At 40.4% G+C, this 17,709-nt stretch overlaps 1 protein-coding gene across 2 annotated transcripts in view; it reads left to right on the top strand.

The window, feature by feature from the left end:
• Positions 1 to 16,715, top strand: part of slc46a3 (solute carrier family 46 member 3) — an 81,053-nt gene extending 64,338 nt beyond the window's left edge. For both annotated transcript variants that reach the window (XM_039744931.1, XM_039744929.1), the window contains one exon: positions 16,420 to 16,715. In XM_039744931.1, coding sequence (XP_039600865.1) covers positions 16,420 to 16,433 — 14 coding nt within the window. In that variant the 3' untranslated portion in view covers positions 16,434 to 16,715. The remainder of the gene's footprint in view (positions 1 to 16,419) is intronic.
• The last annotated feature ends 994 nt before the right edge of the window (positions 16,716 to 17,709 follow it).

Raw genomic sequence — 17,709 nt, 5'->3', positions numbered from 1 at the left:
ATGTACTGTCATTTTGTGCTCCTGTAGTCCATTGTTTAGATTACCTTCAGGCCACCACAGGAATCGAACTTTCACTTGATACAAACATTAATTTAATATCTGCCATGAGAGTGATTGGTTGCTCTCTGAATCTTGTAAGAACTCTCAAAGAGTGTATTAGTTATAAGTCAGGTTCTTTCAACAACTGTTCATTTAGTGAGAAGCCTCGGTAAGTGGGTGTACAGTCAAAAACCACTCTGATTTCATTTTTCTTTGGATGAGTGATGTACCGCACTCTCTCCTTTTTGAGTGACAGCTGTTCAATGGGTACCTTAATAGCATATCCTTTGTCTAAAATGTCTTTCATGAAAATTTTGTAATCCTCTTGGAATATTGGAGACTTTGTAATTTTCCTTTTGAGTCGAATAGCACATTGTTCTGCCATGCAACGATTGTTTGGCACTTTAAGTGTCTCATCTTTAAAAGGCAGATTAATATAATAGTGTCCGTCCACTAGCTTGGCAGAATCTGAGGCTATGAACTTGAATTTAATGTCCTCCTGTGACATTTCCTTCTTCTCCTCACAGCTGCACTCGGGAAAGTCTGTATTGTATTGCTGAAGTAACATTTGTTACTCTCCATTATTGACAACCGATTGACTGAATAACTTTGCAGTCTTTCATTGTCTGTCCCCTTTATTAGGTCAACAACAACAACATTTATTTATATAGCACATTTTCATACAAAAAGTAGCTCAAAGTGCTTTACATAATAAATAATAGAAAAATAAAAGACACAGTAAGAAAATAAAATAAGTCAACATTAATTAACATAGAATAAGAGTAAGGTCCAATGGCCAGGGTGTACAGAAAAAACAAAAAAAAACTCGGCTGGAGAAAAAAATAAATCTGTAGGGATTCCAGACCATTAGACAGTCCCCTCTGGGCATTCTACCTAACATAAATGAAACAGTCCTCTTTGGATTTAGGGTTCTCACGGAAGGACTTGATGATGATGGTCACGTAGACTTCTGGCTATAAAAAGGCCATATTAAAGTAATACTGTATGTTTTCAGCAGTGTTTTAAAGTGCTCTACTGTATTAGCCTGGCGAATTCCTATTAGCAGGCTATTCTAGATTTTAGGTGCATAGCAGCAGAAGGCCGCCTCACCACTTCTTTTAAGTTTTGTTTTTGGAATTCTAAGGAGATACTCATTTGAGGATGTGAGGTTACAATTTGGAATATAAGGTGTGTGACGATGCGAGTTCGACTCCATCCCCCTATTGTTGTTCAGGAGCCCTTGAACCCCACCGTCGATAATGTCACCGAGATGAGCTGACACATAGGGACAAATCTCTCAAGGCCAGGGGATATTCCATAAAGTGCTTTATTCAAAAACAAAAAGTGCAAAAGTGCAGAGTCAAAGTTCAATAAATAAATCCATAAAAATCAAGTGTCCAGTGGGGTTAAAACCATCAACAATAAATAAATCCTTTAAAATGAGGTAAAAAAAAATGTAGAAGTTAAAAACGCAGTCTCTCACACAACCTTCTTGTTCTCTGGCCCACCTCCATCACTCTCTCCCCGGCTCACCATTACTTGCAGCCGTGGAGACCCAACAGTCACGAGCTCCTTCTGTCAACCTCCGTCTTGGCCTCCAAACGGACGTCACTGCCAGACCGACGAGGCTGGCTCTCCTCCCGTGATCTTTCACGCACCCGTAGTCGCTCCTCAGATCCAGCGGGATGACAACTCTCCTGCAACCCCACTCGCTAGTTGTCAGTGGGGCGAACTAGCCCCCTAGAGCGCCTCCATCTAACGCTCCTTCGCGGGGCCCCCGCTCGTTCTGTCTCTCTTTCAAGGTGGCCAGATCATCCAGCCTAGACTGCCATTGCCGTACTTTAACCTCATCCTCACATTGTTCTCCCTCCTTCCATTTCTTTCCACGATTTATCCCTTTTTTTTTTCCACGATTCCTGATTCATCCTCCTTTCTCTGCCTCCGTGGGCACAGCGTCTTAATTACACACCGCAGGAAGCCAATGAGGCAAACAAGAGTGACCGCACCCTCACGTGCAGGTGCGACTCGCTCCAATCACCCCATTAACTCCCCGCGGTTGTGCAATCGCGCCCACGGAGAACGACACGGCTATACGGATTTAAAAAACCTGACTTTTTTTCAGAAGCCGTGGACCCGCTATACCACAAGGTGTCAGACATTCCGATATATAAGATGGGGCAAGATTATTTAAGGCTTTATAAACCATAAGCAGAATTTTAAAGTCAATCCTGAATGACACAGGTAACCAGTGTAGTGACATCAAAACTGGAGAGATGTGCTCGGATTTTCTTTTCCTAGTTAGGATTCTAGCAGTTGCATTCTGCACTAGTTGCAAACTATTTATGTCTTTTTTGGGTAGTCCTGAGAGGAGTGCTTTACAGTAATCTAGTCGACTGAAAACAAACGCGTGAACTAATTTCTCAGCATCTTTCAGTGATATAAGAGGTCTAACTTTACTTATGTTAAGTGAAAAAATGCTGTCCTAGTGATCTGATTAATATACAATTTTAAATTCAGATTACAGTCAACAATTACCCTTAAGCTTTTTACCTCCATCTTGACTTTTAATTCTAATGTATCCAGTTTATTTATAAATCACTAAGATTTCAGTTTTCTCTTTATTTAACTTGAGAAAGTTAATATTCATCCATTCTGAGATACAAGTCAAACATTGTGTTGGTGAATCAAGAGAATCAAGGTCATCAGGTGCTATTGATAAGTACAGCTGTGTGTCATCAGCATAGCTGTGGTAGCTCACATTGTAGCCTGAGATAATCTGACCTAACGGAAGCATGTAGATTGAGAATAACGGCGGACCCAGGATAGAGCCTTGTGGAACACCATATTGGATATCATGTGTCTTTGAGATTTGATTACCACAACTCACAAAGAATTTTATCCCTGTCTGGTAGAATTCAAACCAATTTAAGACACTGCCAGAGAGGCCCACCCATTGTCTAAGGCGATTTCTAAGAATATTATGATCAATGGTGTCAAATGCAGCACTCAGATCTAAGAGGATGAGAACAGATAAATGGCCTATGTCTGCATTCACCTGCAAACCATTTACTACTTTGAGTGCAGTTTCTGTGCTGTGATTTGTTCTAAAACCCGACTGAAATTTATCAAGAATATCATGTTTATTTAGGTGGTCATTTAACTGCATAATGACTGCCTTCTCTAGAATTTTACTTAAGAAGGGCAGGTTAGAGATGGGTCTAAAATTTTCAAAAGCAGAGGGGTCAAGATTATGTTTCTTAAGTAGGGGTTTAACTACAGCAGTCTTAAGACAGTCTGGGAAGACCCCTGTATCTAATGAAGAATTTACTATGTCAAGGACATTATCAATTAGCCTGATACTTCTTTGAAATAATTTGTTGGTATTGGGTCAAGGACGCAGGTGGAGGGTTTTAATTGAGATATTATTTTCTGTAAATCTACCCTAGGGAAAGAGTTTAATTTGTTTATAACAGAATGCTGGGGTTTAGGAGGATCCCTAGTGTTGGGGAGATATACTATGTTATTTCTAATATCATTAATTTTTTGATTGAAAAATACAGCGGTAGCCTCACAGGTTTTACTGGAAGTACTTAGGAGGCATTCCTTTGAGTTACCTCGGTTTAGCAGACGATCTATCGTAGAGAATAAGACTCTGGGATTACTAGCATTGTTATTTATAATCTTAGAGAAATAGCAGCGCCTCTCAAGACGGACAGTGTTATTGTATTCTGTTATTTTAACTTTTAATATTTCATAGTGGATAGTTAGTTTAGTCTTCCTCCATTTACGCTCAGCTCTACGGCATGTTCTCTTTAAATCCGACACTCTTTGGGTCTTCCATGTGTGACAGATAGGGGGCACTATCGTATCCTTGAACCCCTGTCCATGACTCCAGACACCAGGTAAAAGTCCAAATGCTGACTTTATTAAATCGCCACAGTGCAAAAAGCACCCTCTCCTCCACTATACTCATACAAGAACCAATCACAATACAATAATACAATCCTCCAACTCCCAGATGCGTTGCCACCCTTCCACCCAGCTCAGCTCCCTGTCTGGGAGCTCCCATAGTCCTTTTATATTCCCTGACCCGGAAGTGTTCCCAATCCCCAGTCCATGTGATCTTGTATCACTTCCGGGTCAGGTAAAAAGTCCTTTTCTTCATCCCGGAAGTTCGTCAAAGGAAGAGCGACGGCTTCCGGGGTGAAGAAAAGGAATTTTTACCTGACCCGGAAGTGATACAAGATTGAAGAGCACAAAGAAGTCTTCGGTCCTCCCTGCAGCTCCCTTTTGCGGCCCCTGTGGTATCCAATAGGGTCTTTTATAAAAACTACATGTCCCATTACTCCCTGCTGGTCTTCAGGGCACCTCCATACTGCAGGGAGGGCTCCATCTGGCAGCCTGGGGGTATTGGCCGGGATGACAAGCCGGCCACATCTCACACATGGTATAACAATGCTAGAAGATTTTTTAACTGTTTTTTCAGGTGCAACTATGTCAACAGCAGCTCTCACTTTAGTATTAAATCTTTCCACCTTACTATTTACATTGTCCTCGCTATTATAGTTGGCACTATAAATGGACTGATTGCTTAGAATGTTTGTAAGTTTTAAAGCTGCTACTGAGTCAAAGAACCACTTTTTAACAATATGCTTGTCATGGGTGTTTTTTTTTTCATTATTTCTATATTAAAAAGTAGAAGAAAATGGTCTGATAGACCAATATCAATGATCTGCTTTATATCAACTTTCAGTCCTTTAGTAATCACTAAGTCTAACGTATGATCTGCTTTATGTGTAGGCTGATTAACGAGCTGTCTCAAATCAAAAGAGTCAAGGAGGTTCATAAATTCTTTTACTTTTAGGTCACACTGATTATCTATATGAAAAATAAAGTGGCCAACTATTAGGAGTGTGTCATAGTTCGTAATTAAAATTGACATTAAGTCAGAGAATTCCTCAAAAAGACGCGTTGAATTTTGGAGGTCTATACACGGATAATACTAGAACGTGAGAATCCCCATGGATAACAACGGCGAGATACTCAAAGGAATTGAACTTGCCAAAACTGACATCTTTACATTTTAACTGGCTCGAGTAAATGTTTGCCAAGCCACCCCCTTTTTCCCTGGGGGTCTGCAAGAGTAAAACTGTAATCCGGAGGCGCAGATTCGATTAAAACAGCCGCGCCGTCTGAGTTAAGTCACGTTTCACTTAGTGCAACAAAATCTATTTTTTTATCACTGATAAGATCGTTGGTAAGGTCGTTAACAATCTATCCAAGGACTGTCTTCACAGCATAAGGACCTTCACTGTGTATGATTTAACATGGCTGCATGACTTTACGGACATTTGTACCTATTAACAAACCTACTTCGGCATTTATCTGGGGTAGATGCACATCTTTAAGATAAGACCATCTCACGACATCTTCTGGTGTAGGGATGTTCACCTTATTCAGTGCTATAAAGTTCAGTGTGTACACTTCTGGTAAATTAAAAAATGTGTTTTTTTCTACCCCACAGACTTGTAACTCGGATAAAACATTTTACTAATTTCTGTTTATTTACTTTATCCCTTTCTACAGTGTTAATGTAGATTTGAGACTTTCTTCCTGAAAGATTTAACTGCTCTTGCAAGCTTTCTGTGCAAAATGTAGCTGTGCTGCCTGAGTCTATTAGAGCATATGTTTGTACACATCTTTCACTCATTTTAGACTTAACTTTATCTGGAATTACAGCTAAGACACACTCTTTACCGGCCCCGATAGCCATACAATTCTCTGGTGGTTCCACAGAAATTTTCAAAGAAGAAATGCTCCTTTTTTCTGACTTAGTGTTCTCCTTTTTAAGAGATGTGGCTTTATTGTCAGTGCCCATTTCCTTATTCATATGCAGAATGACTGGATGTAAATGAGAGCATATTTGGCATTTTTTTTTGTACACAGTCTTTACTAAGATGTCCTTGCTTAAGGCAGTTAAAGCATAAGCCATTAGGTCCCAAAAAGTCAATTCTACTTTCATAAGTTAGTTTCTGAATTGCATTGCATTCAACAAGATTGTGCTTTTCATTGCAAAAAAGAGTGCTTACCGCACACACAACCAGCCGTCTCCAGCCTTTTGACTGAGGCGTCTGTATTCTTTTTTCAGCAGCAACAGAAAGGTTTGTAGAAAAACTGCTTTTTCTCAGGCCGCCTTTCGAAGGATAATTCCCTTGGTCAGTCTTGTCCTTTTCCTTTCCTTTTATGGCTTCAAAAGGCTGTGCTGTACACAGGATCCAAAGCTGTTGTTGTCTGTTCTTCCTGAAAGTTCACTAGATTGACGAGTCATGCTCATCTGCCTTCCATACTTTAAATACTCCGAACTTTGCATTGCCACGGTGCTAGTAGGTCTTGAGGAAGCTTGGAGATTATAGTACGAATGTTATCGCTACTTTCAAATTCATGTCCGTCCTTTAAGTTGAACATAATGTTCGTACATCCACCAAGAAAGGCACCATATTCCATCAGACCTTCTCCATCATTTGGCTTTATGTGCAGCCACACTTTGGCTTTCCTCATGTATGCATCGGCTATCTGTAGTTGGTTTCCATAAAGGCTTTCGAACTTCATTCTGGCCTTTTTGTAACCTTCTGCCAATGACAAGTATTTTCAAGTTTTAACAATCTTGTGTGGTGAACCTTTAGTAAATTGTGAAAAGAACTCCAGAGGATTCTCCATCACCTTATCGAAAACATAATCAAATGCTCCAATAAAATCTACATAACTCATAGGATCGCTGTCAAATATTGGGATCTTTCTATACGGCATGTGAGGTACTTGTGCTTTATTTTGCTGTCCATAACGCTGTTTGTAATGTGGTTGTTGAGGATTGTATTTACTTTTATTTCTATACAAAAAGTATACTTGCATCATATGGCTCTTCATTTCTCACATCTGATTTCTCAGGAACATTATAGGGATTTGGTTTACTTGGGACGTGGCTTCAATCTTTAAGAGCTCTCAATTTTGCATTGGATTCTGCGATAGCTGCTTCCAATGCCAGCTGATCTCTTTTAGTTTTTAGCTGTGCTTCTTCAAATTCTCTTTTAGCTTTCCCACAAGCCCAGCACAGTTTCACAACAAGCACAACACAATTTCTTACTCTTCTTTCTTCTCCACTCCTCCCTCTTCCTTCTCTTTTCTCCTCTACTACAGGACGGGGAGTTGACATAGTCGGGTCCACGGCTCTTCTCTGCAACAATACAAGAAGAAAAGAATGGGTGCTTTCACAACACCATCTTCATTTCCGCCCCCACTGCACAATCAGCCATCACATCTGCTTCCACTGTATGGTTTGCGGTTACTTGTGTGTTCGGAACTGACTGGTACCAGTGCCCCTTTGTACTGCACCCCTCTTTCCTTTATGGTACAAGTGTCACCTACCTGTATTGCCACATCACGTTGGCCGGAGAGTCCAGCGCCGCGCTGCCTGAGCCACTCTTGTGCTTCCTTCAGGAGCAACTCAGCCGTCCTCTCCAGCTGCTCAATTGTCTGCCTCAGCAGACTCGGGACCTGTAAGAAAGACTGTACAGGCTGGAGCATGTCCTCTAGCTCATGTATAGCTGACAGCAGGTTAATATGTTTGGCTGGCGGCAAACTTGGGCTTCCCTCATTCATGTCTGCTGGCCGATAGCCATTGGTGCCATGCGCCTCCTGCACAGGTGCCTTCGGGTGTCCACAGAGATTAGGATGGAGGTTCACGCTTCTCACCTCTACCCCTTTAGCAGCGGGAACCTGGCACACACCTTCCACCCTCTTACCTGCTTTGTGGAGAGCTTCCTGGCCCTCCCCCATCCGCTCCTCCATCAGATTGACGCAGTCGGGAAGACACTCCAGGCACTCCTCCTCCAGATGTTGTCTTTCAGTGAGCAGTGGGTCCAGATCAAAGTTGCTCTTGCTCAAGCTCGCCCCGCCATCTTCCCACGGATTGACGTGCTTAGGTCAGCAACATGTATCTGATACTTTACCGTCTACAGTAGTAGGTAGGCACATGGAATAGATGTTAAAAAAACTCTCGGGGATATCATCTCTGGGGCCGACGCCTACCTTTTTGCGGATCCAGTCTTCCAGGTGGCCTCTTTCTGCAGCACGCCAAACCGGGCTTCATTGCTGATGGTATGCATATGGCCAACCGTTGCTGTAGGAACCCTCCTGGACCTCTTCTTCCCTATTCGGGAGGGGGGTGGTGTCTCTAGTGAGCGTGTTTAGTGGCACTCTTCTTTTTTAAGTGAGGCTTCAGTAACTGCTTCTCAAGGTGGCCCAGTATCCTGACAACTACGCCACTTGTGGCTTACAGAGGGTGCACTGCCACCCAGACCCGACACAGACAGATGCAGGACACAAGTTCAAAGCACACACATTTTATTTTTTTACCTCATGGGAAACGCCATCCCCATTTCCCACAAGCCCAGCACAGTCTCAGAGCAAGCACAACACAATTTCTTCTTCTTTCTCTTTTTTCCTCTGGTCAAGCTTCTTCTCCCTCTTCCTGACTCTGGCTCCTCGAGTAGTGGCTGCTGGCACCTTTTATAACGCACCCGGAAGTGCTCCTGGTGCTTGATGATCTATTTATAGGCAGCATTTCCAGGTGTGGCAGAAGAACTGCCCATAAGGGCTCAGCAGATCCTGCTGCAGCACCCCCTGGTGGCGCACACGGATCCTAACAAAGCCGCACCAAACTCCAACTCCCATGGAGCCCTGCAGGAGTTCGAGGCACCGCCTGCAACCCAATGGTAATATTCTGGACACGCTTGCTCCCCACATCCTTCCATCATGGAGGCGTCCTGGTTAATTAAAGGTTGATGTTGAGCTTTAAAAAAATCTATCCTTTTACTTTGTTACCATAATTTTAAACTGTATTTTCAATACAAAAACATTTTTACCTAAGTCGTTTTTGTTGAACATATGGCTCCAGAACAGTGAGATTTTGACTATTTATGTAACTGAACAGCAAAACCTTGATCAGGCTAATTAGTTTCCACACTATTTTAAGTGTTGTGGTATTACCAACAACAAGGTACAAGCCATTTGTAGACTGTGTTGTTACAAGTGGAGGCTCTGGTAAAATCTGTTATTTCTAGCCCATCTGTATGTCAGTTGATTAAGTCAGCACTATTTAAAAGTACAAGTATTGGGACTACCAAAATCTGACTTTATTGATTATTATTCAGGATAAATTCTGCAGCCATGTCAAATGCAATATTTGCAATTAACAATAATGATGGATCAGTTGAATTCAAGAAATGAACAAAGAAAATCAATTTAATTATTCACACTGATCAGAGAATAAACTACACAAGTTGAAGCATTAAAGCTGTGTCATATCCATTTCTATATTATGTAGTATAAATTTACAAATTAAAGAAAATTATAATGTGGATGAACATATTTGTTTGAAAGGAATATAATCGTACAATGAAATGCAGTTATGAACTTTAAAAAAAAAATGCAACTGACTAAAAACAGATACACTAACAATTTTAAATATACAGTACTTAATCAAGGAACTTCGGCAATAACATATAAATGTGTCCTTTATTGTATGCATGGTTAGTAAGCTTTTATAACACTCAAAAATAACATAATTGTAAAAGGCAAAAGATAAATAAGAAAATAGGCATGTTTATGGAGTGGGAATCCCAAGTTCAAATATTTCACAAATGCTGTCCTTGTGCTTTCCATAGTCTGGTGCAACACAATTGTATGAATTTCTTGTCTTTCACTATGTTTAAAAAACACACATACACACACACACAAATCCGCACTCATGGGCAAAAGCAACATTTGTGATCATATCGAACAAAAAGATGTGCGCTGTTCATTTGAAAGCACAACTCTTGTTGTAATGTTTAGAATAAGTACATCCTACTTATAAAATATTCTGAAGTTGGCTTTTATCAATAATTAAGGTGTTGTACTAATGCTTACTTAATATTCCACTTCAAATATATAGTATATACAGAATATTGCTGAAAAGAAAAAGTAGGAACTTGTTATTTTCACATGACATACCACTCTGTGTACAGTAATCCCTCGCTATATCGCGCTTCGACTTTCGCAGCTTCAGTCTATCACGGATTTTAAATGTAAGCACATCTAAATATATATCACGGATTTTTCGCTGGTTCGCGGATTTCTGCGGACAATGGGTCTTTTAATTTATGCTACACGCTTCCTCAGTTTGTTTGCCCTGTTGATTTCATACAAGGGACGCTATTGGCAGATGGCTTAGAAGCTACCCAATCAGAGCATGTATTACATATTAACTAAAACTCCTCAATGCTATAAGATATGCATCCCGCGCGGAGCTTGACTGTTTGCTTGTCTCTGCCTCTATCTCACCCTCTCTGACATTCTCTGCACCTGACGGAGGGGCTGTGAGCAGAGGTGCTGTTTGCCTAGTGGATACGGACGCACCTCTAAGAAATGCCGCTTTATCGCGGTGCTTTCAAAAGCACACTTATTGATTTTTTGATGGTCTGCTTTAATCTCGCTCTCTCTCTCTCTGACGTTCTCTGCGCCTGACGGAGGAGATGTGAGCAGAGGGGCTGTTTGCATAGAGGCTGTTTGCTTAGAAGATACTGACGCTCCTCTAAAAAATGCCGCCAAACTTAAAAGCACACGTATTGATTTTTTGATTGTTTGCTTTTCTTTGCTCTCTCTCTCTCTCTCTCTCTCTCTGAAATTCTCTGCTCCTGAAGAGAAGATCTATTTGCATTCTTTTAATTGTGAGAAAGAACTGTCATCTCTGTCTTGTCATGGAGCACAGTTTAAACTTTTGACTAAAGGGTGTTATTTCATGTCTAGAGGGCTCTAATAATGTTAACAGTGTGGGAGAGTTTATAAGGGCTTAAAATATATAAAAATAACTACACAAACATATGGTTTCTACTTCGCGGATTTTCATCTATCGCAGGGGGTTCTGGAACGCAACCCCCGCGATCGAGGAGGGATTACTGTATACTGGACCATCCATAAACATGTCCTCAGCCTCTACTCGAGAAATCCTCTCAACTTTTTCCAGAGCTATCACAAATATAGAAAAAGAGAGGACATTGTTCATACAGACAACTTATATTTAATTAAAGATTTATAACCTCTGGCATTAGCACATCCACAACCTCTGTCCATACTTTCAAAAACTGCCTACAGCTCTTGAAGGCTCTCCATCCCGGTAATTGTAGAAGATATCTATTAGTTCTTTGTCGTTTGTATAGGACATTACCTACTGATCTTTAGGCTCTTCATAATTCTCATCCTATTTTGATGAAACATTTGAACATATAGTGATCCCTCGCTATATCACGCTTCGACTTTCGCGGCTTCACTCTATCGCGATTTTTTTCTCATACACGCTTACGTCACTACGCATGCGCTTTCTGAGAACTTTTATCTAAGCCCTACGATGGCTCCTAAACGTGCTGCTTTTTCTAAGCCTTCTGACAATAAAACTAAGCGCCGGAGGAAGATGCTTACTATCCAGGAGAAGGTGAAACTCTTGGATATGATTAAAGATGGCAATACCCTACAAAAGCCTCCTCACGCATATGAAAAGACAGCGCCAGCAACTGCCTATCAAGATGTTCTTCAGCCGTGCACCCAGACACACACTGCCTACTCCTAGTACTTCTTCACTGAAGACAACAACGCACCTGCTTAAGATACTGCACCACCTCTGAAGACTCTCCTACTGAGGTCGTGCCTTCATAGGTTAGTGGTTGTGTGCAATTAAATGTACAGTATAATAATCTATTATATAAAAGCGTTCGGGATTGTCCTTCCGTCCCGTGAATTTAAAGCGTAGCGGTATTCTGCTTATTACAGATTTACTACTTGCGGCTTGAGGTACAAAGCAACGCGATGTGAGCAGAGTTCTGGTGCTGTTATCGTTCCCTTGCTTTTGTGCGTGATGCACTGGAAAAATAAACAAAATTATGTCTCTGGAAATAATTCATGTTGATGGAGTACAAATGCCTCACCGCGTAGTAAATATCAGGGGAGATGGTGCTTGCTTATTTAGTGCATGAAACTCCGTCTTTAGCTTGTACAGATTCGGGCTGACATTGTACGACTTTGGACAGGCACTTGAGGGGATAAAAAAAAAAACTTAGGTTTTCGGGAGATGTTATGAATGGGCACTTTGATGTTCTCATTCTCTACACTTACATGCCTGATGTACACATGGAGCGCACAAAAATTGAGGATAAAAGTCGGTCGCCTTAAAAGGCGAGTGCGCCTAGTAATATGATATTTGTAACATCTAATATGTCTTATTTTGTCTAATATATTTGGTAATACGAGTGTAATGGTGACTAAAGGGTGTTATTTCATGTCTAGAGGGCTCTAATAATGTTAAAAAACGTATTTAGAAGGTCGTAAACAGGTTTTCTATACTCTAACTGCGAAAATATTCGATTTATAAATAAAGAATCCTATTTCGTGAAAATTCATTTATCACGGTAGAGTCTGGAACGGATTAACCGTGATAAACGAGGGTTCACTGTACATACTTTAAAGTCATATTTCTCTGCTACTAGATTGATTAAAATAAAGTTTATTAGTTACTGTGGAGACCAGCCTCGACACAGACAGGCAGACACTGATGGTTCAAGCACCAACACACGTTTATTATACATAATATTTACAAGTTCTAAAGCACACAGCCCTCTCTTTACCACCTCCACTCCTCTCCTCCGAGCTTTGTCCGCGTCCACCCAACTCCACCTACTGAATGGAAGGATGCGGCCCCTTTTAAGTCCACCTGGCCGTACTCCAGGTGCCTCCTGATGAGCTTCCGGCGTCACTTCCTGGTGTGACAGAAGTGCCGCACAAGCACCCGGAAGCACTCCGGGTGTCCCTGGTTTTCGTTCTACCAGTACCACGAGAAGGGGCCACACCTGGGCTTCTCAGGGGTCTGGGTGCCCCCTGGCGGTGACCACGGGCCCCTATAGGGTCGAGCTTCCAAGCTCCATTCCCATGGTCCCCACACCAACCAATGGCGGCTGCCCTCTCGTGGTCCGGAGGAGGCGTAGTCCCTCTCCCGGTCCTTCCAGGCATCCCGGCTGGGTACCGCCCCCAGCCACTCACCACATTATTTTCAGTAAGTTATCCTCTCCCCTTTGGTCCTTCATTGTGAAGTATTTCAGTTTTTTATGTTGAGCCATCTGCTGGTTTCAGTAGCTGCAAAAAATCTGAGCCACTTGCTCTGGATTCAGCTGCCCTACTGCAGCCACACAGCCAGCACTCTCTCCCACACTGTGAAGACACACATAGATAATACATACATTTATCATATGTAGTGTTTGCCTTGTTCAAGCCATAAACTTTTGAACCAACTGTTTTGTTTCCTTTAGAAAAGTGCACACATTGGAATACACTTAAAACTGGGAGAACTGACTGTGGCTCACCACAAAAACTCCACTTGGAGGTTATCTCTGTAATTATTTTGACTGAGTATCAAGATCACACCAATCTGGATAAAAACACTAGCTACAGAAATATTTAAGCCACAGTATTGTATTATGAAAGCATAGAAACACCCTTTGAACTATTTTGGTATACATTCTGAAAAATCTCCCTTTGATGAACAGTTCAGGTGGCCTTTTAACTCACTGTATGTTAAACATAATTTATTCAATGTATCTGCTTTGTACCACTATTGGCAAGTCTTTCTGCAGTACAGAATGCAATGTATGTTAAACAAAAACCTCTTCAATATGTGTCAAAGTAAGACAGGCGCAATATAACTTAAGGGCTCATTCACATCTGAGCATTGTAAATTTGTAAATTAGCGTTTTTCCAGCAGGACAGTTGAAATAATATGTAAATCAAAAGAAACCCTCCGTAGTGGGTTAATGAAGAGTTAAAAACAAAGCTGCAAAGGTAAAAAAAAAAACGGCTGTATAAGGTGTGTAAGACTAATAACTTCAGTGTGAATCATAGGGCATATGAGAGCATGAGGGCAACCATTAAGAAGGATATTAGGGAAGCTAAAAAGCAGCTAGAGAGCAATAGATAAGGTGAGAAATGACCCAAAGAGATTCTTTCAATATTTTAGTAGTAAAACAATCAAGAAGGAGGTGAAGCATTTCAGGAATAGTGATGCAGAAAAATAGCAGATACTCTAAATATGAATTTTTCTCATATGTGGGAAAATGTATAACCTTCCATCACCAGGACTAGATAATATTTATCTTTCAGTTCCTAGGGTGTAGTGTGTAGAAAAAACATTGTAAAATGGGCTCTGACACAGGAAGCAGAGGGGAAGATGTTAAAAGTGTTGTCCTTTAAGAGTCAGTACTAGGCTCGCTGATGTTTTTAATATATATGAATGATTTGGATAGCAATATAAATAACAAGCTGGTTAAGTTTGCAGTTGATACCAGGCTAGGTCAATCCATAATCCATTGAATCATTACAGACAGACTTAGACAGCATTAATGTAAGTAAATGTAAAGTATTACACATAGGAAGTATGACAAGGATTTAGGACTCATAATGGAATCTACACTATAAACTGCGAGGCAATGTTCAGAAGCCATTAAGAAGGCATGCAGAATGTTAGATTATATAGAATGGAGTATAGAGTACAAGTTCAAGGAGGTAGTGCTTAAAATTATGAAGGGAATTAGTGCAGAATCAAGACTGTTATTTTAAAATGAGTTTGAAAAGAACACGGAGGGCACAGTTGCAGACTTGTTAAGGGTAAGTTTAACACAAACATTAGGAAGTTTTTCTTAACACAGAGAACCTTAGATACATGGAATAAGCTACTTTGGGACCTTCAGAACTAGAATTAATGTTATTAATTGTTGGCTGAATGGCCTGTTCTTGTCTAGATTATGCTAATGTAAACCAAAAATGTGCAAGAAGTGATGGATATTATCAATAGCCTGATGGGAGTGAACAAAGGCTGCCTGAACAGGGTGAATTAACTTGTGAACTTCTGATTCTAATCATTTTGCAATAGGTTTGGCTAGTAGTTTTGCATCCGAGTCCTTCAAACTCATGTTCTGGATCTTTTCCCTGTTTTAAAAGCATAGTGATTAGAGCAGAACTAATGCAGGGTTAAATTTAGATACAGAAATGGAGGAGTTTTAACAGGTGCAGATAAAGGGAAGCTAGTTGCTTCCTGAATGTCAAAACTACCTCTGGGGGCAAACCATCAGGGCCTGAGAATTTTGCGTCTCACTTCAGCTGCGTCGGTGGGGAATGGGATAGCAAGCTGCTGAAGAGGTGCAGAGGCATTTAAGGTTGCCCTGCAATATGACTTTTTTCGTAGGCCACAGGGATTCTAGTGTTAAACCCCCAAATACTCCTGTAAGAAGCATAACAATATTTTTTTAACGTTAATGGCTTTCCTCTGATCTGCTAGCAAACAGTGGACATCCACAGTTCCTTTCAGCCAGTGTGGTGTGTAGATGATCTTGAACTGTACTTTGCCAGAACTTTAAACCTTAAACACAAACTCTGTCTTCTAGTTTAAGTACTGTATGTTTTAAAGTTCCCATACTTACCTGTTACCTAACCAGTATTGCTGCTGACCCCCAACCTTCACCATCAACAGTAGCTCAATGTGAGGTCTTACTAATGAACCTAAACTGGTCCCATTATCCCTGGTTTGGGTGGAGTTCTAGTAATTTTTAATCTCTAGTATCAAAGGTGTCTGGCTGGCCCTCACTGAATATTTTGCCAGAAGTATCTCTACCATAGCCGCCTGGTTCATGGTAGCTAACTTCTCTAAACTTTAGTGTTGCATGTAAGCTCCTCCTGCACATTAGTTACATAAAATAAATTTCTTGTCATTATTGTATGTTTATTATTTATTATTATTATTATTATTATTATTATTATTATTATTATTATTATTATGCATAATCAGTCCGTGCCATTTTACTTTCAAAGTATTTGGTTTGGTGCAACAAAGAGGAAAAGGTTAATGCAATTGAAGGTATATTTGAAGGTATATTTCTCTTATGCTCCTGACATCCCAACAAAGGTCCCTTACTCCCTGTCATGAAAACATGGTTTCAGAAAAATAAATGTATGAGTTTTCATTAGTGTGTCACAATGGTGCAGTCAATTAAATTCACTGGCACTGGTGTGGCTGTAAAGGCTGACTGTTGTACCTCCCAGTATTCATGTAAACTACAGCATTACTAAAATGTAATTACCTCTTACTCTGACCAGTGCTAAAGGATGTTCATAAAAATGAATGCATTTCTATTAAGGGCTTGATAAAGTCTACAGAATTTTTTATCATTCTTTATTTTGTATAATGTTTATTAATGAGGTTTTTTTTTTTGCAGATTTAACACTATCCTGTCCTTGTTTTTAATGCAGTGTTCTTACTTTGAATCCTCAACTATCAGAAGAAAAGAGAGAACTTTTGAAGGAAAATAATAATGAAAATGAATAACATACTGCACCTAAGCATGAAAATGAAATCTAAATGAATGTCAAAATGCCATTCGATGATGGAAGATGTAATCTTAGGAAACATCAAAGTGGCAAGTTACAAAAGAAGATCATGTAGACACAGTAGTCAGCAGTATTAGGCAATAAAATGTTTAATCTAAATAGGATGATTAAATATATTGTAAAGATATTAATTAAATATAGTTTTGCATAAAAGCTTTCATGAGATCACTGTTTTCTTATTTTGAACCGTATTCATATTTTATTGCTCCTCATGTCACAATTTATTTTTCTACTTGGATCCTTGCATGATTTGCACCTTTTCCAACAGTGACCATTGGTAGACACAAATGAAAAGTTCTCTTACATTTTGGCTTATATCCCAGTTGACCATTGTCAGTTATTGGCTGTTGAGAAGGACTATACATACAAGAAAATACACAGAGACCAAGTGAAACAGAAGAGGCACTGCCTGATGTTTCTGTAGACCTTTAACACTGCTACAAAACTTTGTTGTAGAGTAGCCTTGCCTTCTGGTCTACTCCCTGCATGTAATCATAGACAAATACAATCAGTAGGAATAGCTGTCCACTTGCTCCATTTAATGTGTATCATCACGCCACTGCTAAGGAATTCCCTCATGGTATTTACTCAGCCTCTTGTACTTCCGAGAATGTTAGCTGCAGGTATTTCATACAGGCCTCCAGATCACAAAGCATTACACACAGACTGTTGAGCCATAACAGAGAGCTCCTCCCAGATCAGCTGCCTCAGAGGCTTCTGACCTTACACGCAGTGCAGGTATATGTGTGCCTACAATTTCTTAATAGCCTGCCACACAACATTCATTTGATGTGGTATAAATATCAAGGTTGCTTTTGGGTGCACCTATTCTGTGGTTATCCACGCTCAATCACAATTCGGGTACAAATTATTTGTTTTGAATTCAGTGAATCCAATATTTTTTGTACAATGAAACAAACTAAAATACTTTTTGCAAGGGTTGTTGATGAACATGAACAACAGTATAGGTTCGTTCAGTATCCAGACATCCCATATAAGTCATAAGCAATTGCAGTCCCTGGCTTGGAGTGAACTTTGCAAGTCTGCAGTGAACAATCATGACTCCTTTTATGGAACCACAGACTCCTCTGTTATATTTTATTATTATATACTAGGGGGCTCCGCCCTCTGCTCGCTTCACTCACCAACCCC

Source organism: Polypterus senegalus, chromosome 2, assembly GCF_016835505.1.
Source record: "Polypterus senegalus isolate Bchr_013 chromosome 2, ASM1683550v1, whole genome shotgun sequence".
In the NCBI taxonomy this organism is placed as follows: Eukaryota; Metazoa; Chordata; class Cladistia; order Polypteriformes; family Polypteridae; genus Polypterus; species Polypterus senegalus.
Note: the sequence above shows the minus strand (reverse complement) of the source record. Positions and strands in the feature narration are given on the sequence as shown.